Below are 22,866 nucleotides of genomic sequence, written 5' to 3'. Positions count from 1 at the left end.
TGTTTCTCTGCCCCCTTCCCCTCCCCCAAGAGCCCAGTTTGGGGGTGGGGGTAGGGCAGACACCCACAATCCCTCCTCCCTTAAGAGCCCAGCCATGATCTTCCCTCCCCCCCCCCAGCCAATACACCCAAACCCCCTCTTCCCCCAGAGCCCAGACGCAGGGCCCCCCTTGCCCAGATACCCACATCCACTCCCCCCAAAGCCCAGCTGTGGCCTCCCCCAGCCCAGACACCTGCCCCCCTTCCCCACCCAGAGCCCAGGGATCTAGAGGGAGAAACAGAATGTTCTGAGCATCTCAAGATAGCAGTGCATACAGAAAAACTTCTGGGTCCAGGGCTTGTGTGGAGTTTCCTGTGCGCCGCCGTCTCCTTCCCTCAGGGCGTGCTGGGAACTGCAGCTGCCATGAACCCTCTAGTTCCCTATCCTTCCCTCTGGCAGTGTCTTCTAGGTGCAAGCTGGGCTCTGCTGGGTCCAGAGGTCTTTAGTGGCTGCCAGGAGAACTGCAGCAGATTTCTGTGGGGGAAAGAAAATTCTGCGTGCACAATGTTAATTTCTGCAAAATTCTGCATTGCGCAGTGGCGCAGAATTCCTCCAGAAGTAATACATCTTTATACTGCTCATTTTCATTTGTTTGTTTGCTCCCCATTCCTTACTTCCTGGTCCCAGAAATAAATAGATTTTTTTTGTAGTTTATCACATTTAACTTTCTTACATTAAAAACATATATATGTATATATAGCATTCTCATTAGGTAAAGTTATAGTTGAATTTTTGTTCTGTGAAGTTTTTCCGTATGCACTGCTATCCTGAGATGCTCAGAACATTCTCAGGCATTTTTCTCTTGGGCTGAAACTTTCCATGGTTAGTCTTTTGTTATGATTTCAGAGGTAATTTCTTCTCTAAATGTTTCTTCAAAAACAATCCAGCCATTATTGAGTTAGTAGTGATTTGGAGAGAGGGTTTTCCCTCCCCCAACTTAAAAAAAAAAATCAGATGCCTTTCTGCAGAGATACTCCAACAGTGGCTGAAATTTAAAAATAAAACTTTCCATGTGGCTAGGCCTTGCTGAAGAAAAAAGAACACAAATGAAAAATGAATGTTGTCATTATTGTGCAGTACTCAGCTTATTAATGTGTTTTTATATTACTTAGATGTGAGGCATTATGATGGAATACATCCCTTTATTCACACCCTGCACATTTTTGTAATAATCCTTATACAATATATGCCTTGTGAGATCTCATTTGGAAAGTCATAACTTGCTGATCAGTAATATCATGGTAAAGTGCCTGTTTACAACAGTATATGTAAAGTTATAAACATAAGCTGAAATCATGACTGAAGTGTGTTTTCCAGTTAAGTCTGGGGAATGTTTAAACGAGTTTCTCAAAGACAAAGGGCAAGCTGACGTATTTTTTGTAAGATTTTTCAGTTTATAATCATTTCACTCTTCTACTTTCCCTCCAATATTAAAATCTAATTTTTATATGTGAAGCCAGTATGTAGGTATGCTTGAGTTAAATGGGTTTATCCCTTTTAATAATATAAACCTGCCTCAGGCAAATACAATCATCAACAGAGTTTTTAAAAAAAAATCTATGAATCTTGGTATCTTGTTTTTTTTATAGTTACCATGTACTGTAATACAACCTGCTTCAGGTAATTACCATATATTATAGCGGTTGCCATTAGTGACTGCTATAATTAAGGTTGCAAATCAGTTTCCATTATAATCCCTTGTTTTCACACAATCATAACTTGTCAAAACATTAACCTTTGGGACTGAAGTTTTCCATGCTTACTTTCAGCTTGAAGATAGATATTTTCGGGGGCACAGTTTGAAATATCATGCAGGAAACTCATTTCCAGTCTTTTTGAGTTCTGAGGGCTGTTTAACTGGGTAGTGAAATGTGTGTCTGACTGTCATCTCCTCCAGAGACGATATGCCCTAAAGAATGAGTATAGGCCCTGGAGCCCATACCTCTTTTTGTGTTCCCTTCCCACTTTGGCCTGGCCTCAACAATACTTTGCGCTTATACAGAAATTTACAAAGATTACTTGGGCCTGGCTACACTACCACTTATTTCAGCAAAATGTATGTTGCTCACTCAGGGGTGTGAAAAAACACACCTCTGAGCAATCTAAATTACACCGACAAAAGCGCTGATGCGTACAGCACTTTGTCGATGGGAGAGTTTCTCCCGCTGACATGGCTACCGCTGCTCATTGGGGGTGGTTAAATTATGTCGATGGGAGAGCTCTCTCCCGTCCACATAAAGGGGTTACATCATGAGCGATCTTACAGCTGCATCGGTACAGCTGTGCTGCTGTAAGCTCTCTAGTGTAGATATAGTCTCAGTCATTTTTCACAAGAGTCTCTCCCCATAAAGTAGTCCAAATTAAATTGTCTGTTTTACTGATGAGGAATGTGGGCTTTGTGTATTGAGAGTGTGGGGGACATAGTGGTCTAGTGACTTGATCATGGTCCTGTGCATCAGGCGACCTGGACTCTAATGCTGAATATGACGCTGCCGTTCAGGTTGACTTTGGGCAAGACTCTTTACCAGACTGTTCCTCTGTTTCCCATTTGTAAAACTGGGATGATATTTACCTACCTTTTAGATCTCCATTGAGACTTAAACATCGAGCCAGGTCTGATGGCTACATACAATACTGTAAATTATTGTACAGTAGTTGCTGTTCAATTTTGTCATTTACCTACATTTACCACACAGGGGTATCTAAGATTCTACAGTTTTTCCACATAGCGAGAATAGGAAGTTTCCCTTGTAATACAAGTCTTACTGTGGTCTTTCCTGCAACTGTGGGTAAACATTGACTTTTTAATGGTGGTCACTACAGGGAAGGTTGTATAATAAATTCCAGTTTGTATTATATTTTGTATGACTTGACAATCTGTTATGCTGTAAAGGCATGCATAAGTCCAAAGAGGTGGCTAGGCAGGTAGAGTTAAGGATAAGCGATCAGCCTTAATGCTCATTTCTCTGCTTGATTCATGAGCCTTAACATTACATTAGCACTTGTTCTTTTGCATAAATTTCTTTTTAAGAAAAGGTGATTGGTTTTTCCACACAAGCTTCTAAGAGAATGTTTTAATTAGTTTCATGAGATATATGATAATAAACTGAAGTATACTTACTATGCAAAATTACAGTTTTTTGTTAAGTTTAGAAATAGTTCTCCATGATTTATTCTGTATGCAGACTGATATGACTATATAGATCCATGCTTTGCAAGATGATGTAGACTGTAAAGGTATGAGTTATAAACCAGTTTTTTTCATAACTATAAGAAAGCACAAATCCTACAAAGGGATCTGCTTCCAGGAGACCTGATGCCTGCACAGAATCTATTGACTTCAGTGGGACTTCATGCAGATGTGAGGGTCCCCGCTTGTGGATTCTTTCCCAGGATTGTGGCCTCCGACCTGAAAATGTTACAATTCTCCAAAGTCCTATGATTTTTCTGGCAAAATATGGTATTTACAAAATCAGTTACCCTGGCCACACCTGAATTTCAAATGTAGAAATGCTATGGGACTGTTCCATTGAATTTAACAGGCGTTGGATCAGCTGCTAGATCTCTGAGGTATCCCAGGTGGATCAGAGGAAAAAAAGCCTTTATGCAAATCATTACAAACTAAAAAATTAATATAACATGTGTCTGAAATGATTTGACATTATTTCAAAGACTACTCGTTTTAAATGAATTTCTGATCTCTGTCTCTCTCTCTTTCTTTGTCTCCTCCAGTGGCAGATGAAAGCCAGGTTAGTTCGTTGGCTGGACACAAACAAGGTAAGAACTTTCTTGTAGGTTATTTCACCTGCCCTTCCCTCAAAAAAGAGCCAATCTGTGAGCAACAGCTGGATCTAACTTATAGCAACTGTGGTGGCTGAAAGGTTTGCAAATTAATGCATAACTTCACTTCCACAGTGATAAATTAAGGCTTACTTATTGCTTGGCAGTGTATGTAGTTCCATACATAGGCTGGGCTCATTTTCAGGAAAAGCAATAACGGTTTCTTTAAAAATATATCTATTGAACATTGAGCAGAGTGTGAGTTAAAATAAGTAAAGGACAAAACCTGTAATCTTTTCATGTGCCAATGTAGGCACTTAAACAGTGTAAATTGTGAACAATATAAATGTCTTATTCTCTTTGTCCTCCTGGAAGAATTTCAGTTTTCCACTCTCACAATCTGAAATATTGAAGATAGACAGCCCTACCGAAGCTTTCACTATTGTTTTTTTATTCCCATTTATTCATCTGCAGAAGTTGTTCTTTCAGTGTGACTATACTAATGAAAGGATCCACTTTTTCTTAAACTGCTTAAGATCTATATTTGTTAGCAATGAAGGTTTATATCCAGCAGTATTACCATAAAGTCTTGTAATGACAATTCTGTGAAACAAGTTGCAGTACTGTACAAGGTGCAGTTGCTTTATTACAGTAACAAGCCTTGTGGATAAGGGGGGAAGTGATAGATGTGGTGTATCTTGACTTTAGTAAGGCTTTTGATATTGTTTCGCATGAACTTCTCATAAACAAGCTAGGGAAATGCAACCTAGATGGAGCTACTATAAGGTGGGTTTATAACTGGTTGGAAAATCATTCCCAGAGTAGTTATCAGTGGTTCACAGTCAAGCTGGAAGGGCGTATCAAGTGGGGCCCTGCAGGGATCAGTTTAGGGTCCAGTTCTGTTAAATATCTTCATCAGTGATTTAGATAATGGCATAGAGAGTACACTTATAAAGTTTGCGGATAATACCAAGCTGGGAGGGGTTGCAAATGCTTTAGAGGATACGATTAAAATTCGAAATGATCTGGACAAACTGGAGATATGGTCTGAAGTAAATAAGATGAAATACAATAAGGACAAATGCAAAGTACTCCATTTAGGAAGGAAAAATCAGTTTCACACATAGAAAATGGGAAATGACTGCATAGGAAGGAGTACTGCAGAAAGGGATTTGGGAGTCATAGTGGATCACAAGCTAAATATGAGTCAACAGTGTAACCCTGTTGCAAAAAAAAGCAAACATCATTCTGGGATGTATTAGCAGGAGTATTGTAAGCAAGACACGAGAAGTAATTCTTCTGCTCTACTCTGTGCTGATTAGGCCTCAACTAGAGTATTGTGTTCAGTTCTAGGCACCACATTTCAGGAAAGATGTGGACAAATTGGAGAAAGTCCAGAGAAGAGCAACAAAATTATTAAAAGTCTAGAAAACATGACCTATGAGGGAAAATTGAAAAAATTGGGTGTGTTTAGTCTGGAGAAGAGAAGACTGAGAGGGGACATAACAGTTTTCAGGTACATAAAAGGTTGTTACAAGGAGGAGGGAGAAAAATTGTTCTTCTTTCTTAACCTCTGAGGATACGACAAGAAGCAATAGGCTTAAATTGCAGCAAGGGCGGTTTAGGTTGAACATTAGGAAAAACTTCCTAACTGTCAGAGTGATTAAGCACTGGAATAAATTGCCTACAGAGGTTGTGGAATCTCCATCATTGGGGATTTTTAAGAGCAGGTTAGACATACACCTGTCAGGGATGGTCTAGATAATACTTAGTCCTGCCATGAGTGCAGGGGACTGGACTAGAAGACCTCTTGCGATCCCTTCCAGTCCTACGATTCTAAGATAAATTTTCAAGTATGCATCCCAAAGGATTGTTATTTTTAGGGTAACCATTAAACAATGATGCAAAAACTCATGTGACTTAAGAGACATGGAAACAGGGTTTCTAGAAATTTCAGGTTATCCACTGATGAACTTTTACCTATAATAGATAACCACGAAATTCAGTGCTGTTCCTTATTACATGTTTTATATATGCTATATTTTTACATCAGTTTGTAAGATCTGAAACAAGTTCACCTTTCTATTTCATTCGACAAAGTTTAATTTTTTCATAAGTCTGTTGTTTTCCTAGTACAAGTATATATCTATTCATTTTTGACCATTAGAGCAGTGGTTCTAGTAAAAAAACAAACAAACAAAAAAAAAACCAACAGAATTTCTTTAGTGTCAATAAAATTCTTTCAACATCTAACCCTGAGAAAAGTAGCAAATGAAAATTCAAGACTCTCGGGGGAAATGTTTTTATGAAATGTCCATCACAGACCAGCATTTGCTCTACTTATTAGGTACAGTGACAGTCCCTATGAAGTCATGAGCCTGGTTTGTCACTTATTGTCTTTCTCTGATCTGGCACAAGAAATGCCTGTGCCTGTGTTCCAGATCTTCTCACATGTGTGGACAGCTCCAGCTTTGCTTTCTGATAGTTGTTTTCTTTGTTTAGCTCTTCCGTTTTTCTCATGACATGCCTTTCTCTGCATGGAACATCCACTGATTTCCTGATTCAGTTCTCAAAGAGTTACTGTACAGATTTCCTTACAGCCACTTTTGTTTCAAAAACCTGGATTTAAAGACCAGTCAATAACGAGATTTCTTCATATGTAAGGCTGTATAGGCCAGGTACACCATAAATGTCAGCTGTAGCTTTGTTGTTATACAGCTCTCTGATTTAGGCATTCCATACTTGAAGACCATTTCCTTGTTGAGGTCAGACAAATCCAAAGGATAGCAGTTGCTCTTGTCTCCCTAAAATTGGCCCTTTAAATTCTTTCTCTGGCTTCCTCCTCTTGTCTGTGTACCTCAAATATTCTTTCTGAAACTGGAGGATCAGCTCATATGTCCTGTTCCTACAGCTGAGGAGGAACATTTTGTTTCAGCTGCCTCTCCTTTGGTTATGAAAAAGCTTCTAAAAATGACTCATCAGATAGAAAGGTCTTTGGGTGTGCCCCTTTTCTCCAGTCAGGAGAAGGTTCACAAATATTGCAACATCATTCAATTTGCCAAGGATAAACAGAGGGTCTTCCGATCAACGAACACTGGAACAGAGCCTGTTGAGATCATAAATTGTTGGCAGTCAGTTGCTAAAAGGTGCTAATAACCTAAATATCAGGTTCTTAAGCAGCACTTCCAATTTTCTTTACACACCCTTCTCCAGCTTCTCTATAGATGACCTAATGAAAGATGCAGCAGTCCCAAGTCTTTTATTGTTTGGGGGTATTTTTAGATATTTTGGCCAATTTTAGGGAGACAAGAGCAACTGCTATCCTTTGGATTTGTCTGACCTCAACATGGAAAGCAACTCTGTCAGCAGAGGATTGAAAAGCACTTTTTTCCCCATGGATACCAGCATCTAGTATTGCCTAAACCACTTTTCAAAAAACCAAACCAACCAAACAAAAAGCAACGGACTCCTCCTTTCAGCTTCTCAAGCACCTTCCTGCATTGGCCCCTGCAAATAGTCATATTTAAAATTCACTCAAGAGCATGGAGTTATTTTCCTACTGTTCCTGTTTGCCTGACATATTCTGTCACTTTATACTATTGGGTCTTAAAGGTTGAAAGACCAGGGCTATCCTTTCCTGTTTCATCTTCCATCACATAGCGTTCCTAGGTTTCCCATTTCTGCTGCAGGAAGCAAAACAGCCTATTATTTTCTCATTGCAAAAAGGAGAGATTCCACCTCATCCTAGACTTCAGGAAATTAAACATATATTTCTCTAGTGAATTAATTATCACATACTGACAATCAATGCAATTATCCCTTCTCTCCTTCAGCATGACTATTCTATGAGATGTGTGGTTCAATAACTCTCGAAGGAAAAATCCTTCTGGTATGTAGTGGATGGAAAACGCTTCCATCCTTTAGTCTCACCCTTTGGTCTAGTTACAGTTTGGAGGGTATTTACTAGTTACTGGGCAGAAGTGATAGCACATTTTGGTCTACCTCTGCCTAGGCAAATGTTTTTTCAGAGCTATGTCCCAAGGCAAGGCATTAGAAGCATGTGTAGCTATAGCCTCCTATTTCTATTTCCTGGTATATTTCACCCACAAAAAGTAGTCTTTTTTTATTCTCTAATGAAAATATGTGCTTTTAGAAACATCCCTGGATTTCCCCAGGACTGAAGCATTCCTATTGGAAGATGTGTCCCTGCAGGTACTTCTATTTTACTCACATGCACCACAAACAACAAGAGTATGACTATATGTTCAGGTTATTGTGACATTATGCACCTTGATTGTGCGCGTGGCCTGTCTGAGAATGAGGCTACTGCAAAACCTATTTTAAGTTCTTAGAACTGCAGATGTTTTCTGCAGAAACTTCTGCTCATTGCAGTGGAAAGAGAAGAATCCCTGAATTAGTGTGTTGATATGTCCCATTTAGCCTGCCCTGGAAAGAACCTAGAAACTCAAAATTCCTTCAGGAAGGCAGGAGTGTTTTCTTATCTCCACCTCCCCTTGCATTTAGCATAGTAAACTTTTTCATTCCCTAAATCTCAGTGATAACAAAGTTGAGAGGGAGAGACAAACAGTGCCTCTTTAAAAATGTGAATGACCCAAAAATATCCAAGAGATCAAAATCTAGAGAATATTAGTTCAGTTTTGTATGAGCTCTTCCTTAAACTTGTCTTTCATTTTCCTTCACTAGAAGAACAATAACAGGAGGAGGAGGAAGATATTATTTACAAGATCCTTGTGATGTAGAAAAAATACTGCCATTTTTTTATTTTATTAAAAGACCCAAATCATGTACTGGTAGCTTATAGCTATTTGTGTTTTATTTTCTTTTTTTCCCCCACTTTCCTTTTCTATTTTGATTTACTGCTTGAAATTTTTTTAATATGTATTGACTGTCTGCTGAGGTCCTTGCTGACACAGCTCTTTAAGATGATGCAGTACTGGAGAAAAGCTGATGAGTTCTTCTTTATGAGCTTTGACATATTAATTAGTAAAATGGGCTAAAAAAGCTTTCCTATATCTGTTTTAATGTCTCATTTTCCAAAACACCCTTCTGTATAGATGTAAAACAGAAAGGCACCATAAAAGCACCAGTGAGTGAAAGGGGTAAAGATACTTGTTAGCAAGTTTATGATCTGTGTTTTACTTTCGATAGTCCAGATCACAAGATCAGGTGGATGGGGAAGCTGCACTGTCTTCTCATAAAGGGTCTCGCTGTTTTACAAAGCAAGTGCTCCCTGTGCTCCCTGTGACACAGATATCATTGTGGCTGGAAATTTCAAAGGGGCCTAAGGGCACCAGGCACTCAGCGCCCAGGGAATTTCAATGGGAGATAGATCCCAAAATGCCAGCCAAAGAAAATAGTTTAGTAGTTTAAATCACTGCTGACCTAGTTGACACTTGCAATTGGAAGCCCTGCTCTAAAACGGACCTTACCACCATCTGACTGGAGGGGGGCAGTATATAAAGTCCTGCCATTTCCTTTGAATTGTGGGGGCTTTATTTATTTGTTTATTCATTTTGGATAATGTTCCCAGATGGGCCTCTCATTCTTGTTAGTGTTATTGGCTCTCTTGTGGTTTGAATCTTTGGATTGTGGGGTGATGTTGGATGACTTCTTATTGTGCACATTTTGGCAGATAATCTTGATATCTTTTTTTCTTTATTCATGATGGATTTGCCTCTTTGATCCATTTTTTAAGTTCTGTTAAACCTTGGTTTGGCTTCTCTAGGTATATTGGCGCAAAGAAGTTGTCACCTGAAAATTCACACCATCACATGCAACTGGGAAACCTGAAATAATGGTAGCAGGGCACGAGGAGGCCTCTCTTTCAGAAGTTTGCTTTATGGTTTTCTACCTCCCAGTTATGTAGATTGTGTCTTCTGTGGGATTAGAATCAATACGTAGGCTGAGAAATAATCTGCAGCAAGGGAGATTTAGTTTAGATAAAATTTAGGAACACTTTCTAACTAGAAGGATAGTTAACATCTGGAGGATAGGGATAATTTCTTCTTGACAGGGATTTTGATTCTCTTCCCCCAGAGCTCAAGCTGTGCTGGAATGAATCTTTGTGCAAGTCTCCTCTTCATGAGTAAAAAGAAGAACAGGAGTACTTGTGGCACCTTAGAGACTAACAAATTTATTAGAGCATAAGCTTTCGTGGACTACAGCCCACTTCTTCGGATGCATAAAGCTTATGCTCTAATAAATTTGTTAGTCTCTAAGGTGCCACAAGTACTCCTGTTCTTCTTTTTGCGGATACAGACTAACACGGCTGTTACTCTGAAACTCTTCATGAGTGTGGGGGAAGCAATCAACAAAGTCTTTTGTCCACTGATGTTCCATATTGACTCATCTGGTGTCTATGGGCCTTCTTTTGTGGGGCAGGCGATGACACTTCTTGTGGTAAACTAGTATTTCACACTTGGTAATGCTTCTCTCCTGACTGTGAGGGTTTACAGTAGTAGAGCAAACACTTTTATAGTCACAAAGCAAACACTTAAATATTACCCTATAGCATAAAAACAATGAGGAGTCTGGTGGCACCTTAAAGACTAACAGATTTATTTGGGCATAAGCTTTTGTGGGTAAAAAACTCACTTCAGATGCATGGAGTGAAAATTACAGATAAAGGTTTAAATACATATTGGCACATGAAGGGAAGGGAGTTACATTACGAAGTGGAGAACCAATGTTGAAGGCCAGATTAGTCAGGGTGGATGTAGTCCACTCCCAATAATCGATGAGGAGGTGTCAATACCAAGAAAGGGAAAATTGCTTTTGTAGTGAGCCAGCCACTCCCAGTCCCTATTCAAGCCCAAATTGATGGTGTTAAGTTTGCAAATGAATTGTAGCTCAGCAGTTTCTCTTTTAAATCTGTTTTTGAATTTTTTGTTGTTGAAGAATGGCTACTTTTAAATCTGTTATTGGATCTCCAGGGAGATTAAAGTGTTCTCCTTCTGGCTTTTGTATGTTACCATTCCTGGTATCTGATTTGTGTCCATTTATCCGTTTACGTAGAGACAGTCCGGTTTGGCCAATGTACGTGGCAGAGGGCATTGCTGGCTCATAATGGCATATATCACATTAGTAGATGTGCAAGTGAATGAGTCTCTGATGGTATGGCTGGGTCCTATGATGGTGTCGCTAGAGTAGATATGGGGCAGAGAAGGCAACGGGGTTTGTTACAGGGATTGGTTCCTGGGTTAGTGTTTCTGTGGTGTGGTGTGTAGTTGCTGGTGAGTATTTGCTTCAGGTTGGGTGGCTGTCTGTAAGCAAGGCCTGCCTCCCAAGGCTTGTGAGAGTGGGGGATCGTTTTCCAGGATAGGTTGTAGATTGTCAATCTGTTTCCTCACTTCTCCAGGTGGGTATTGTAGTTTTAAGAATGCTTGATAGAGATCTTGTAGGTGTTTGTCTCTGTCTGAGGGACTGGAGCAAATTCGGTTGTATCTTAAGGCTTGGCTGTAGACAATGGATCGTGTGATGTGTCCTGGATGGAAGCTGAAGGCATATAGGTAAGAATAGCAGTCAGTAGGTTTCCGGTATAGGGTCATGTTTATGTGATCATCACTTATGTGCACTGTAGTGCCCAGGAAGTGGATTTCTTGTGAGGACTGGTCCAGGCTGAGGTTGATGGTGGGGTGAAAATAGTTGAAATCCCGGTGAAATTCTTCAAGGGCCTCCTTCCCATGGGTCCATATGATGAAGATGTCATCAATGTAGCGTAAGAAGAGGAAGGGCGCTAGGGGATGAGAGCTGAGGAAGCGTTGTTCTAAGTCAGCCGTAAAAATGTTAACATACTGTGGGGCCATGCAGGTACCCCTAGCAGTGCTGTTGACTTGAAGTTATAGATTGTCCCCAAATCTGAAGTGGTTGTGGATGAGGACAAAGTCACAAAGCTCAGCCACCAAGTGTGCCGTGGCTACATCAGGGATACTGTTCCTGACAGCTTGTAGTCCATCCTCTTGTGGAATGTTGGTGTAAAGAGCTTCTACATCCATGGTGGCCAGGATGGTGTTTTCAGGAAGATCACCAATGCATTGTAGTTTCCTCAGGAAGTCAGTGGTGTCTCGAAGACAGCTAGGAGGTACCTCCCTTCTCTTCATGTGCCAATATATATTTATGCCTGTATCTGTAATTTTCACTCCATGCATCTGAAGAAGTGAACTTTTTACCCACGAAGGCTTATGCCCAAATAAATCTGCTAGTCTTTAAGGTGCCACTGGGCTCCTCGTTGTTTTTGTGGATACAGACTAACATGGCTACCCATCTGATATCTGGTACCCTATAGAATGGCACACAGATGTTATAAGTGAGATTAACGCATGCAGCAACTCACAAACATTTCATTAAATCTAAACACTCAACACATTTTTATAAATCTAATACCTGTGTTAACAATATGAACACATAGGTGAGCCGGACTGGTTTCCAGCTCTGCATTTGTCAGTGTTCAGTGAGGCCTACGGGCCTTGGATGAGCTGGGACTTGGTCTGCCTGCATCACAGTATAATTACACTGATACAAAAAAAAAAATCACACCCCTAACCCACGTAGTTATACTAGTACAAAAACTGTGCGTACACCATGCATAAGGGACAGGAACAGAACACAACTTCCACCAATTTAAAATGGGCCAGTATTTCACTCTCTGTAAGTAACCTCCCCAGTGGCAGGGAAAGGGGGTGACAAAATGATGGACAAGCCTCGGCAAGAAAGAAATGTTTCCTCATTGTCTGGTTGCTAGAGCAAGGTGCCTGAGAAGGTTTTTAGGTGTCAAGAGTCCCACTAACAGTCTTCTTCTCCTGCCCTTATGAATCAACTGGTATAGGGCAGGACAATAAGGATAGTCCAGCCTCAACAGAATAAGCCCTGAGTTTGGGCTGTGTCTGAACTGTGCTCAGCAAAACTAGAGAATGGAGGCAAAGGGAGCTTTACAATACCTTTATGTACCTTTCTTCCCTCTACAGATGAGTCTCTGATGTAGATTAGAGAAGCTTCGGGTCTGCTCCAATTTACATAAATCTGCAAAGGGGTTGTTCTGGCATCCAGGGATTACTGGGGCAATGTCCCCTTTCTCCAGATACATCCCTATTCAGGGGGCTGGTAAGAGATGTTGGAGCCACTACAGCAGAATTACATTACGCCGGGAATCCTCCACCAGCCTGTTAATCCAACTTTATAGCTTCCATGTGTTCCTGGAGCAGAAAAAGCAGCTGTAGACCTTGCTGTCTCCTGCCCCATGCTTCCTCTTCCTGTTTGGCCCCCTCTATTTCTGTGTTTTTCTTTATTTAAACCCCTTCTGCTCACCTGGTCTCTCTTGTTCTACTCCTGGTAAGTTTCCACTGCTCCTATTTTCCCTGTTCGAGGAATCTGCTAAAATGGTTTTCTAAGGAGACAGCTCACCCACGTTTCCAGATGTTTGCACCTGAATAGGGTCTTTACGCCATAAGCACCTTCTATTGTATCTGTCTGATGCGTACTTTCTACAGGGCTTGTCAGCGATGGTGGATCCACGCATGTACAGGCACTCATAATACAGCTGTGTTTCATAATACAATTTCACAATATCAATCGCAATTCATAAGTTGTACAGACATAGCCCCAGTTCATCACAGGGTTTTTCTTTTATCTTCCCATTACATAAACTTTGCTAACCAGAGTTTTATGTTGCTGGAATTTCTTCCTGTTGCTAGGCATTACTAGATGTTGCTCTGTATTTAATTCAGTGAAGCCAATCCAATTGGGGTGTGGCAAAATACCACAAGCGTGTTAAAAACAGGAAAATGTATGGTTTTATTGAATGCTACACTAATAAAACAGATTTTTAAGAGCTGTAATTAATATTTCCTTTTTGCATATGGTCTTTTAGTGTCTAAAATGAACACACACACCCTCTTTTGAGACTGAATATGTTGGCTGTCAGATTACAGTGGACTAAAAGGAGGCACACACGCAGAGGTCTCAATCTGTTGCAGGCTGAAATACTCATCCTGGGAATGGTGCAATGTCAGCATGAGTGATTGGAGGGTGTTCACCGCTTGCATGTTCCAGCTGAAAATCACAGTCTCTTTTCTTATGCCAGCCTGCACTTGTTCCTAACCTGCCACATTTCATGTCCCCACTGCAGAGTTCTGCTTTGAGTCAGAGCTTTCTGCTGCAGGTGCTCTTCTATCATTTTCAGGCTTGAGGGCAGGAAAACTCTTAAACACCATGTCTCCGCTTCTCCCTTATTTGTCTTGCACCTTGTTGTTGCGATTTATACTTGTGCCGTGTGGATGCAAAATGCTGCCATTCTGATTTGGAAGCATTTATACCCACTTCGCACTGACGTAAATGAGAACCCAGTCTGACCTGCCACCCAGTCTGCTGGCGATGTGAAGAGGTCAGAGATTTCTCAAAGAGAGCTGTTAATTGAAACTGTCTTGGGGATGTAATGGTCCACCTACCTCTGCGAAGTGAAAGGGACAAGGAACTTTCTGATCTGCCTTCAAAGCTTCCTGCATGCTGTGAAGGCTGTGGGGAGGTCTGCACTATTATGCCACATACATACACCCCCCACTAGAGCCTACTGGCTGATGGGGGGAGGAGGGGAGAGAACGCCTCAATTTTGGGATCTTCCTTGTCCATGAATATCTCCAGGCCCACCACTTGCTGCTACCCTCTAGCTTTGTCAAGCAGCTGCTTAATTCTTGTCAGTTTCACCTCTGCCCACGAGGTTCTGAATAGCAACTATCATGACTAGAAACAATTATTTTTAAATGAAACTTTTAACTTCTGCAGTAATGAATAGTTTATGGCCCCTGTAGCCTGCCAGAGAAAGTGTCCCACGTGCTGTGAATTAGGTTTGGGCTCAGTTTGTTGAATAAACTGGTCATAAACTGATATGTTTTCACGTGCATAGGATGTGCAACTAAGGCAGTGGTTGGAACTACATCAAATCAAAATAACTATAGATTAGATTGCTGACATTGCACGCACATTTACAGGAATACACGCATACACACATCTAATCAAATTCTAAAATGATTTACATCCGGTGCAATCACACTGGAAAGGGGATGTAAATCCGCATAGAATACATAAGTACTTAAGACAGCTCTTTATGATACTCCAAACCCCTCAATCTCTGCTCCTAGCAGCAATGCTGTGAGTGAATGTGTGACGTTTCACTCCATATTCTTTATGAAAATATGCTTATTATATGAATGACATAACTGAGATATGCTTTATGCGAGATGGCTCATGTGAGAGGTCATTGGGAAGGTTATGATTTACTGAATGTGATTATCCCACGTATATGCCTGTATCTTTTCTGTATGTTAAATTAGGAATATTAACTACATATCTGTATTTCAAATGTGTTACTTTGGGTGTCACCCCCAACCAGTCCTTCAGGTACAATAATGGAAAAGCCAGAAAGGGCTCAGGGGCCCTTAGCAGAGACAATGGACTATGAAAGGGCTTAGTCTTCCTGTGGAGGCTGGCGACAGCTTATGAGCAATGGCTGCCACAGCCTTGCAGAGACATGGGTCCAAGTCACCTGCTACTGGATACCCCTCCTCCTCTTTTGGAATGCCAGTGGTTTTCCACTAGAAGACAAAGGGTTCCTGCCTTACACTAAAGCTATATAAGGCAGGGGAGTGACATTTTCATGGTTCTCCTCTGCCTCCCCACCAAAAGAGACACCAGGAAGCAAAAAACTGGTGGGGGAGAAGGGTTGAGTCCAAGCTGGGAGGGCGTCTAGCTTGTCAGTAACAATACCTGAGGTCTCAAGAGGGAGACCAGTGCAGCTGCCTTTCAAGACTTTCTGTAATCTGCCTGCAACAATATCTAGGGTGAGAAATACTGTTTGTAACCAATTTCTTTAGTGAAACTAGCTTAGTTTGCATGTCTGGTTTCATTTGCTTAGTAATCTGCTTTGTTCTGTTTGCTACCCCTTTTACCACTTAAAATCTGCCTTATATAGTTCATTAAATTTGTTTTGTTTATTAGTAAACCCAGTTTCTGTCATTTCTAATGTGGGGGGGAGAGGAGAAGTTGCACATACCTTCCTCCACATTGAGGGAGGAGGCGGATTTCATAATATATCTGTGGGTCTGCACTCCAAGGGAGGTGGACACTTGTGTGCTGGGGCAAGTCCCTTAAACTGAGCCTTCCCAGAACTGATCTCAGTGTCTGTTTCGTTCTGCAGTTGGGTGTGGCCCTGCCTGTGTGTGTGTTGGAAGAGGCTTAATAGCCCGGATCAACAAGACAGGTAAAAAGGGTGCCCAAACTGGCATAACAGGCGGGCTCAGCGGTATCTCTGCACGTCGGGTGGCATCCTAAGGGCGGCAACCTGTCCAATAAGATTAAGAAATAATACCTAGAGTTTTTCTTAAATGAGCAGTGATGGTAAAATCTTAATATAACGGAGTCTGCAATAGATGTAGCCAGAAGAAAAGGCCTGATATTTAGAAGTACTGAGGTCTTCCAACTCCCATTCACTTCTGTTGGAACCATGGATGCTCAGGACTCTTTCAAGTTAAGCGTCACCTTGGGAGCAGTCAGTAAGGTGAATTTAACATTTAGAATCTTGGGAATTTTGCCATTGTTAATCTCTAAATCAAGGATCGCTTGCCTGCTCGTTGCATCTGAGCGTAAAGCAAAATGCTCAAAGGACTTGTATTTGGCTGATAAAACTTCAGTTTCTACATGGAAATTCTCTGATCTAAAGAAAACTCTTGAATCCTGCAAATGGGTCAGGCAGTTTCCATTCATGTATAGGGCCTTCTAAGCAAAGGGCTCTTCAAGAAGTAATGTTGATCAGATATGGTGACTGATTACAGCAGGCAGACTGAGTCCATTGCAGAAAGCACCAGGAGTGGCTTGAGAACCTGTGTCAGCCACTAGTGAGAAGAAACTGCTCATGTGATTCTAAAACCATTGGGCTACATATTTACAAATGTACAAATTCAGATCTTACTGTGTACCCTCATCACCAGTCTTTCTTATCTGCATCTCACTGCTATGTTTAGTCCCCCAGCTGGTGTGTGTACATTTCTCAAGCCCTGTTCATGACAATGGTCTGCAGATGTTTGGGAAAACCCTTGAGTGTATTAGGGACTGAAAAGCATTGGCAGTTACTATGGTTCCTTTAGTTGTTCATTGTGACTGAAGAAACCTGCAGCCACTGTTGAGTGCCTCATTTCTTAATCCTTTCCCTCCAGGAGTTAAGTTTTTATGGGCATAACAGCCAGTGCTGGCAATGGGCACACTGAAATCACTGGCGCCAAGGAGTTGATGAATTTGGAAAACTTCCCAGATGACACATCTGCCCCTCTAACTTACAGTTCAGCGGATGAGGCAGTGAAGGAGGATTAGTGAACAACTGTATGCCCCCTTTTTCTAGCTATGCAACAGAATTGGGGGGAAGCAAGAATAGGTTATTGGTGACTCACTGGAAAATACAAAATGAAATAACTCATAGATTTACCTGGGTTTTTTTTCTGCTCCAACTCCACTGCTTACCACATGCATCTTGTTCTACTTTCTGGGGTTTGGGTCTGTGGGAGAGAGGGGATCTATAATCCTCAGCAGAGTTGAGAATTTTTTATTATTATTATTTAAATCCTCTCATCTTTCTTTGCTAAGATGTAGGTTTTTAAGGGTAGCAGCGGGTAATTGATATTCCAACTCCAGTTTATTTCTCAAACATTGTCTTATGTAGTATTTACTTTTCATAACATTGTAAATAAGGTTTTATTGTAAGAAATAGGTTGCCAGCACTATTAATATACGTCTTTGCATAGTAAAAACTGTACACAGTAATATTATGCAGGGGGAAAAAACTTTGAAGAAAGAATTGTGTAGTTACTCATGGAACAGCATCAATCATTTTTAGCAGTTCTTGCAATAATAATAATAACAATACCACCTAGCACTTTTCATACAAATTGCTTCCAAAAGGTTACTAAAATACTTTTTATTGTACATAGACAGCATGCTTAGGACAGTCAGTTTTAATTGTATTCCTGTTTCTGCTTTGCATTTGTTTGATCTTTACTGTTAATTATGAAGGGTGGCACTGACTGGATTAAGCAGTAATCCCTTAAATTTAGTTATCACTAGCAGTTCAGTTGTTAGTTAACCAGCAGAACTGAAGATTAAGCCAATGGCAGTTACTGCAGTTAACAATCAATTCTGGTTTCACTGTAATAGTGAACAGTCTGTGTGTGCTTGCAATAAGCTGTTAAGGAGAAAGCCAGTTGTAGGTTGTTTTGATGATATTTGATTCTGTTAGAGACCAAGAAATAGGCTTGAAACAAGTTAGAAAACACCAGCCAGGGAAGGTGAAATCACACTCTGAAGGCACAGCTCCAATTCTCTTTTCAGGGTTTTTCATTATTAACAAAAGGTTCAAAACAAACCCATGCACCTCAAAGCAGCCTCACAGCCCTGCAGGGTCTTACCTTTGCTCACATCTCCAGGACTTCCTAGCCCTTCCCAATAGCCAACCCCTTCCTGTAGGGCACCTTACTAGGAGCTAGCAAGTAACCTGCAATGACAACTCTCCGTTTTAAAGGCTGTAAAAGGTGTATTGAGACGTAACAGGCCCAGTGCCCTGTTACAATGAGTATGTGTGCATATGTCTATATGTATACAGATAAAAACATCATATGGTAATACATGCATAATTGTAAAATAGATCATTGGAGCCAAATTCTTTGGTTGGCCCTAAATTTAGCCCACGTCTGAGGATAAGAGGTGAAAAGGCAACTTTAAGCCACCTTTGCTTTGAATTTATCCTGTAGCCCTTCTAGTTCTAGTCAACTCCCTGATGCTACTTCAATGCTGCTCCTGTATAGGCTGCCCATAGCCCCAAGGGGCCATCAGCTGGGCCCAGGGATTATTGACTATGGTCTTGGGGAAGGGATAGCTCAGTAGGGGGAAGGGATAGCTCAGTGGTTTGAGTATTGGCTTGCTAAACCCAGGGTTGTGAGTTCAGTCCTTGAGGGGGCCACTTGGGGATCTGGGGCAAAATCAGTACTTGGTCCTGCTAGTGAAGGCAGGGGGCTGGACTCGATGACCTTTCAGGGTCCCTTCCAGCTCTAGGAGATAGGTATATCTCCATATATATATATTGATGCTTGCACAGAATTTTTGTTGAGACTATTAATACTGTATTGCCTTCCTGTGGATGATCTCATGCGTTCTTATTCATACTAACGGCATAAAATGTGTTACTTTAAGTTTGAAAACTCGACAGACAGAGAATATGAGGGAGATATATTGTGTTCATTTTTGAAGGGCTCATTAGGGACAAAGCACCTTGAGAGGAGAAGTTATTACAGAGACATAGAGTCTAATCCTGCAAAGCACTGAATTTCCTCATCACCCACTGACTTCACGGAGGTTGAGGCTGCTCAGTGTCTTGTAGGCAGAAGGCCAAAATTGTGATGCCACAATGAAGGTTTTCTTCATGAGGTCCAGTTCCTCCAGTTCAGCCAAGCTACACTCTATTTTTAGGACCTGGATGGGTCGGGAGAGAAATGTGTCTTGTTTGTCCCATGGTGGAAGTCTGCTCTGACGTTCATTAGCTTATAGCAGCCCTTTAGGGACCATTACACTAGCGAGGATTGCAAAAAAAAAAAATCCCCAGGTAACCTGCTAGGGCAGTTTTCCTGCCTCTTTGTACTGTGGGAGTAGTGCGTAGGGGCCAGAAGAGGACCTGAACATCTAGCATGGATTTGTTTGGGATTTTGATGTAATTACAGTATATGTGATTATATGCTAGATGTCAAGCAACAAATATCAAAAGAAGCAAACAACTTCCAAAACCTTGAAAAGATTTGGAAAAGGTGGCATGTTTGGCACTGACAAAAAACATGAATCTTTAATACCGTTGTTATGTCTGTCGTCCTTTTTGGAGCAGAGTAAAGGAAACCTACACAAGAAATTGATAAAATCAATTCATTCCAAAATAAATGCCTGTAGATCTTCTGAGTCCATTGGAAAGAGTTTCTTGCAACTTCAGAAATTCTAAGTAAAAGCAAACCAATTTAAAGTGTCAAATAGGGATAAGAATACAATGATGAACATGTTTAGGAACATGCTTAAAGAAGCCACTAACATAGCAAGTATATGGAGACCACCTGGAAAGAGAAAAAGAGGATCATAGAATCATATCCTAGAATATCAGGGTTGGAAGGGACCCCAGGAGGTCATCTAGTCCAACCCTCTGCTCAAAGCAGGACCAATCCCCAACTAAATCATCCCAGTCAGGGCTTTGTCAAGCCTGACCTTAGAAACCTCTAAGGAAGGAGATTCCACCACCTCCCTAGGTAACCCATTCTAGTGCTTCACCACCCTCCTAGTGAAAAAGTTTTTCCTAATATCCAACCTAAACCTCCCCCATTGCAACTTGAGACCATTACTCCTTTGTCTAGGTCCCTCTGTATCCTATCCCTACCCTCCAGCGTATCTACCACTCCTCCCAGGTTAGTGTAATCTGCAAACTTGCTATGGGTGCAATCCACGTCATTCTCCAGATCATTAATGAAGATATTGAACTAAACCGGCCCCAGGACCGACCCTTGGGGCACTCCGCTTGATACCAGCTGCCAACTAGACATGGAGCATTGATCACTACATGTTTAGCCCGATGATCTAGCCAGCTTTCTGTCCACCTTATAGTCCATTCATCCAGCCCATACTTCTTTAACTTGCCAGCAAGAATACTGTGGGAGACCATATCAAAAGCTTTACTAAAGTCAAGGAATAACACGTCCACTGCTTTCTTCTCGTCCACAGAGCCAGTTATCACATTATAGAAGGCAATTAGGTTAGTCAGGCATGACTTGCCCTTGGTGAATCCATGCTCACTGTTCCTGATCACTTTTCTCTCCTCAAAGTGCTTCAAAATTCATTTCATGAGGACATGCTCCATGATTTTTCCAGGTGGGGTTGATTGGCCTGTAATTCCCCGGATCCTTTTTTAAAGATGGGCACTACATTAGCCTTTTTCCAGTCATCCGGGACTTTCCCCGATCACCATGAGTTTTCTAAGATAATGGCCAATGGTTCTGCAATCACATCCACCAGCTCCTTTAGCACCCTCGGATGCAGTGCATCCGTCCCCATGGACTTGTGGTCGTTCAGCTTTTCTAAATAGTCCGAACCAGTTCTAGAGAAGTAATATACAGAACAATAGAGAAAGAATCCATCAATATGATCATGAAATGGTAGAGTTCATGATCTAAGGAATGATAAGAGGGAGAAAAGCACAATAAAGACAATGGATTTCAAGAAGGCAACTTTAGCAAACTCAGGGAGTTGGTAGGTAAAATCCCATGGGAAGCAAATCTAAGGGGAAAAACAATTGAAGACAGTTGGCAATTTTTTAAAGAGACATTATTAAGGGCACAAGAGCAAACTGTCCCACTGCATAGGAAAGATAGGCAGTATGGCCAGAGACCATCCTGGCTTAACCAGGAGATCTTCAAACTCAAACTCAAAAAACTCAGAGTCCTACAAAAAGTGGAAACTTTGTCAAATTACAAAGGATAAATATAAACAAATAACACAAGTATGTAGGGACAAAATTAGAAAAGCCAAGGCACAAAACGAGATCAAACTAGCTAGGGACATAAAAGGAAACAAGAAAACATTCTACAAATACATTAGAAGCAAGAGGAAGACCGAGGACAGAGTAGGCCCATTACTCAATGAGCGGGGGAAAGACAATAACAGAAAATGTGGAAATGGCAGAGTTGATTAATGACTTCTTTGTTTCGGTTTTCACCAAGAAGGTTGGTGGCGATTGGACGTCTAACATAGGCCTGATCTACAGTGCGGGTGGTCAATCTAAGATACGCAACTTCAGCTACGAGAATAGCATAGCTGAAGTCGACGTATCTTACATGGACTTAGATTGACTTACTTGCGTCCTCGTGGCGCGGGATCGACGGCCGCCGCTCCCCCATCGACTCTGCTTCCGCCTCTCACCCTGGTGGAGTTCCGGAGTCGACGGGGAGCATGTTCAGGGATCGATTTATCGCATCGAGATGAGACACAATACATCAATCCCCAATAGATCGATCACTACCCGCCAAGACAAGTTAAAAGTCTTCAAATCACCAGGGCCTGATGAAATGCATCCTAGAATACTCAAGAAGCTGACTTAGGAGATATCTGAACCATTAGTGATTATCTTCTAAAAGTCATGGAAGATGGGTGGGATTCCAGAAGACTGGAAAAGGGCAATTATAGTGCCAATCTATAAAAAGGGGAATAAGGACAATCCGGGAAATTACAGACAAGTCAGTTTAAGTTCAGTACCGGGAAAGATAATGGAGCACTCGGAAGCCTGAACAGACATGACTGAAAGAAATGGTGGAAACTGGTGGAGGCTGAATGTACCGCATTGTGCAGGAGGATAAAGAAGAAAGTTAGTATTTGTTGCCTGTCTGCAGTTGGCATGATTTCCTATATTCACAAAAGGTTTATTTTTTAGTTTTAGATAAGAGAAATTAAATAAAATATGGCTATTCAGATGCCTCTTTTTTCATTGCTTTATAATCTGTTCAAATGTTTAAATTCTGAAAATAAAATGATGAAATTCTTTGACTGAAGCCCTCTGGAATTGATACATTATTTTAAAATAAAACACTTCCTATTCATTTTACAGATACAGAAAATAGAAAAAAATTACATGTAGAGCTAAGTGTTTTCAACTATTATATTATATAAAATAACTTGCTGCTTATTTTTGAAACCTACAGCACGATAAAAATTAATGCAAATAGTAGTCAAAATATCATCCTAATCCTATTCCTCCAAATTATATTAAATATTGAATACACCAATAATAGATCACGCATAAGGCTATTTATTAGAGTATTTCTTATCTTTCTATCTATCCTTTAGACAATAAAGGCAAACTACTAAAGTTATTAAATATCAATTAATCCCTGTTCTCAAACCTATCATAACTAAAAAAAGTATTAGTACAGTGTCTAATATACAGATTAGTGTATTCTTTTTAACTACTAA

The 22,866-nt window shown here is 40.9% G+C and overlaps 1 protein-coding gene across 1 annotated transcript in view; it reads left to right on the top strand.

The window, feature by feature from the left end:
* The window catches only part of PARD3B (par-3 family cell polarity regulator beta), a 658,517-nt gene that overhangs the window by 415,985 nt on the left and 219,666 nt on the right, over positions 1–22,866 (top strand). Inside the window, exon 16 of the mRNA XM_054043471.1 lies at positions 3,772–3,816. Within this exon, the coding sequence (XP_053899446.1) occupies positions 3,772–3,816 (45 nt within the window). The remainder of the gene's footprint in view (positions 1–3,771; positions 3,817–22,866) is intronic.

The sequence above is a fragment of the Malaclemys terrapin genome, chromosome 11 (assembly GCF_027887155.1).
Source record: "Malaclemys terrapin pileata isolate rMalTer1 chromosome 11, rMalTer1.hap1, whole genome shotgun sequence".
Classification (NCBI taxonomy): Eukaryota; Metazoa; Chordata; order Testudines; family Emydidae; genus Malaclemys; species Malaclemys terrapin.
This window is presented reverse-complemented; position numbering and strand designations above follow the sequence as displayed.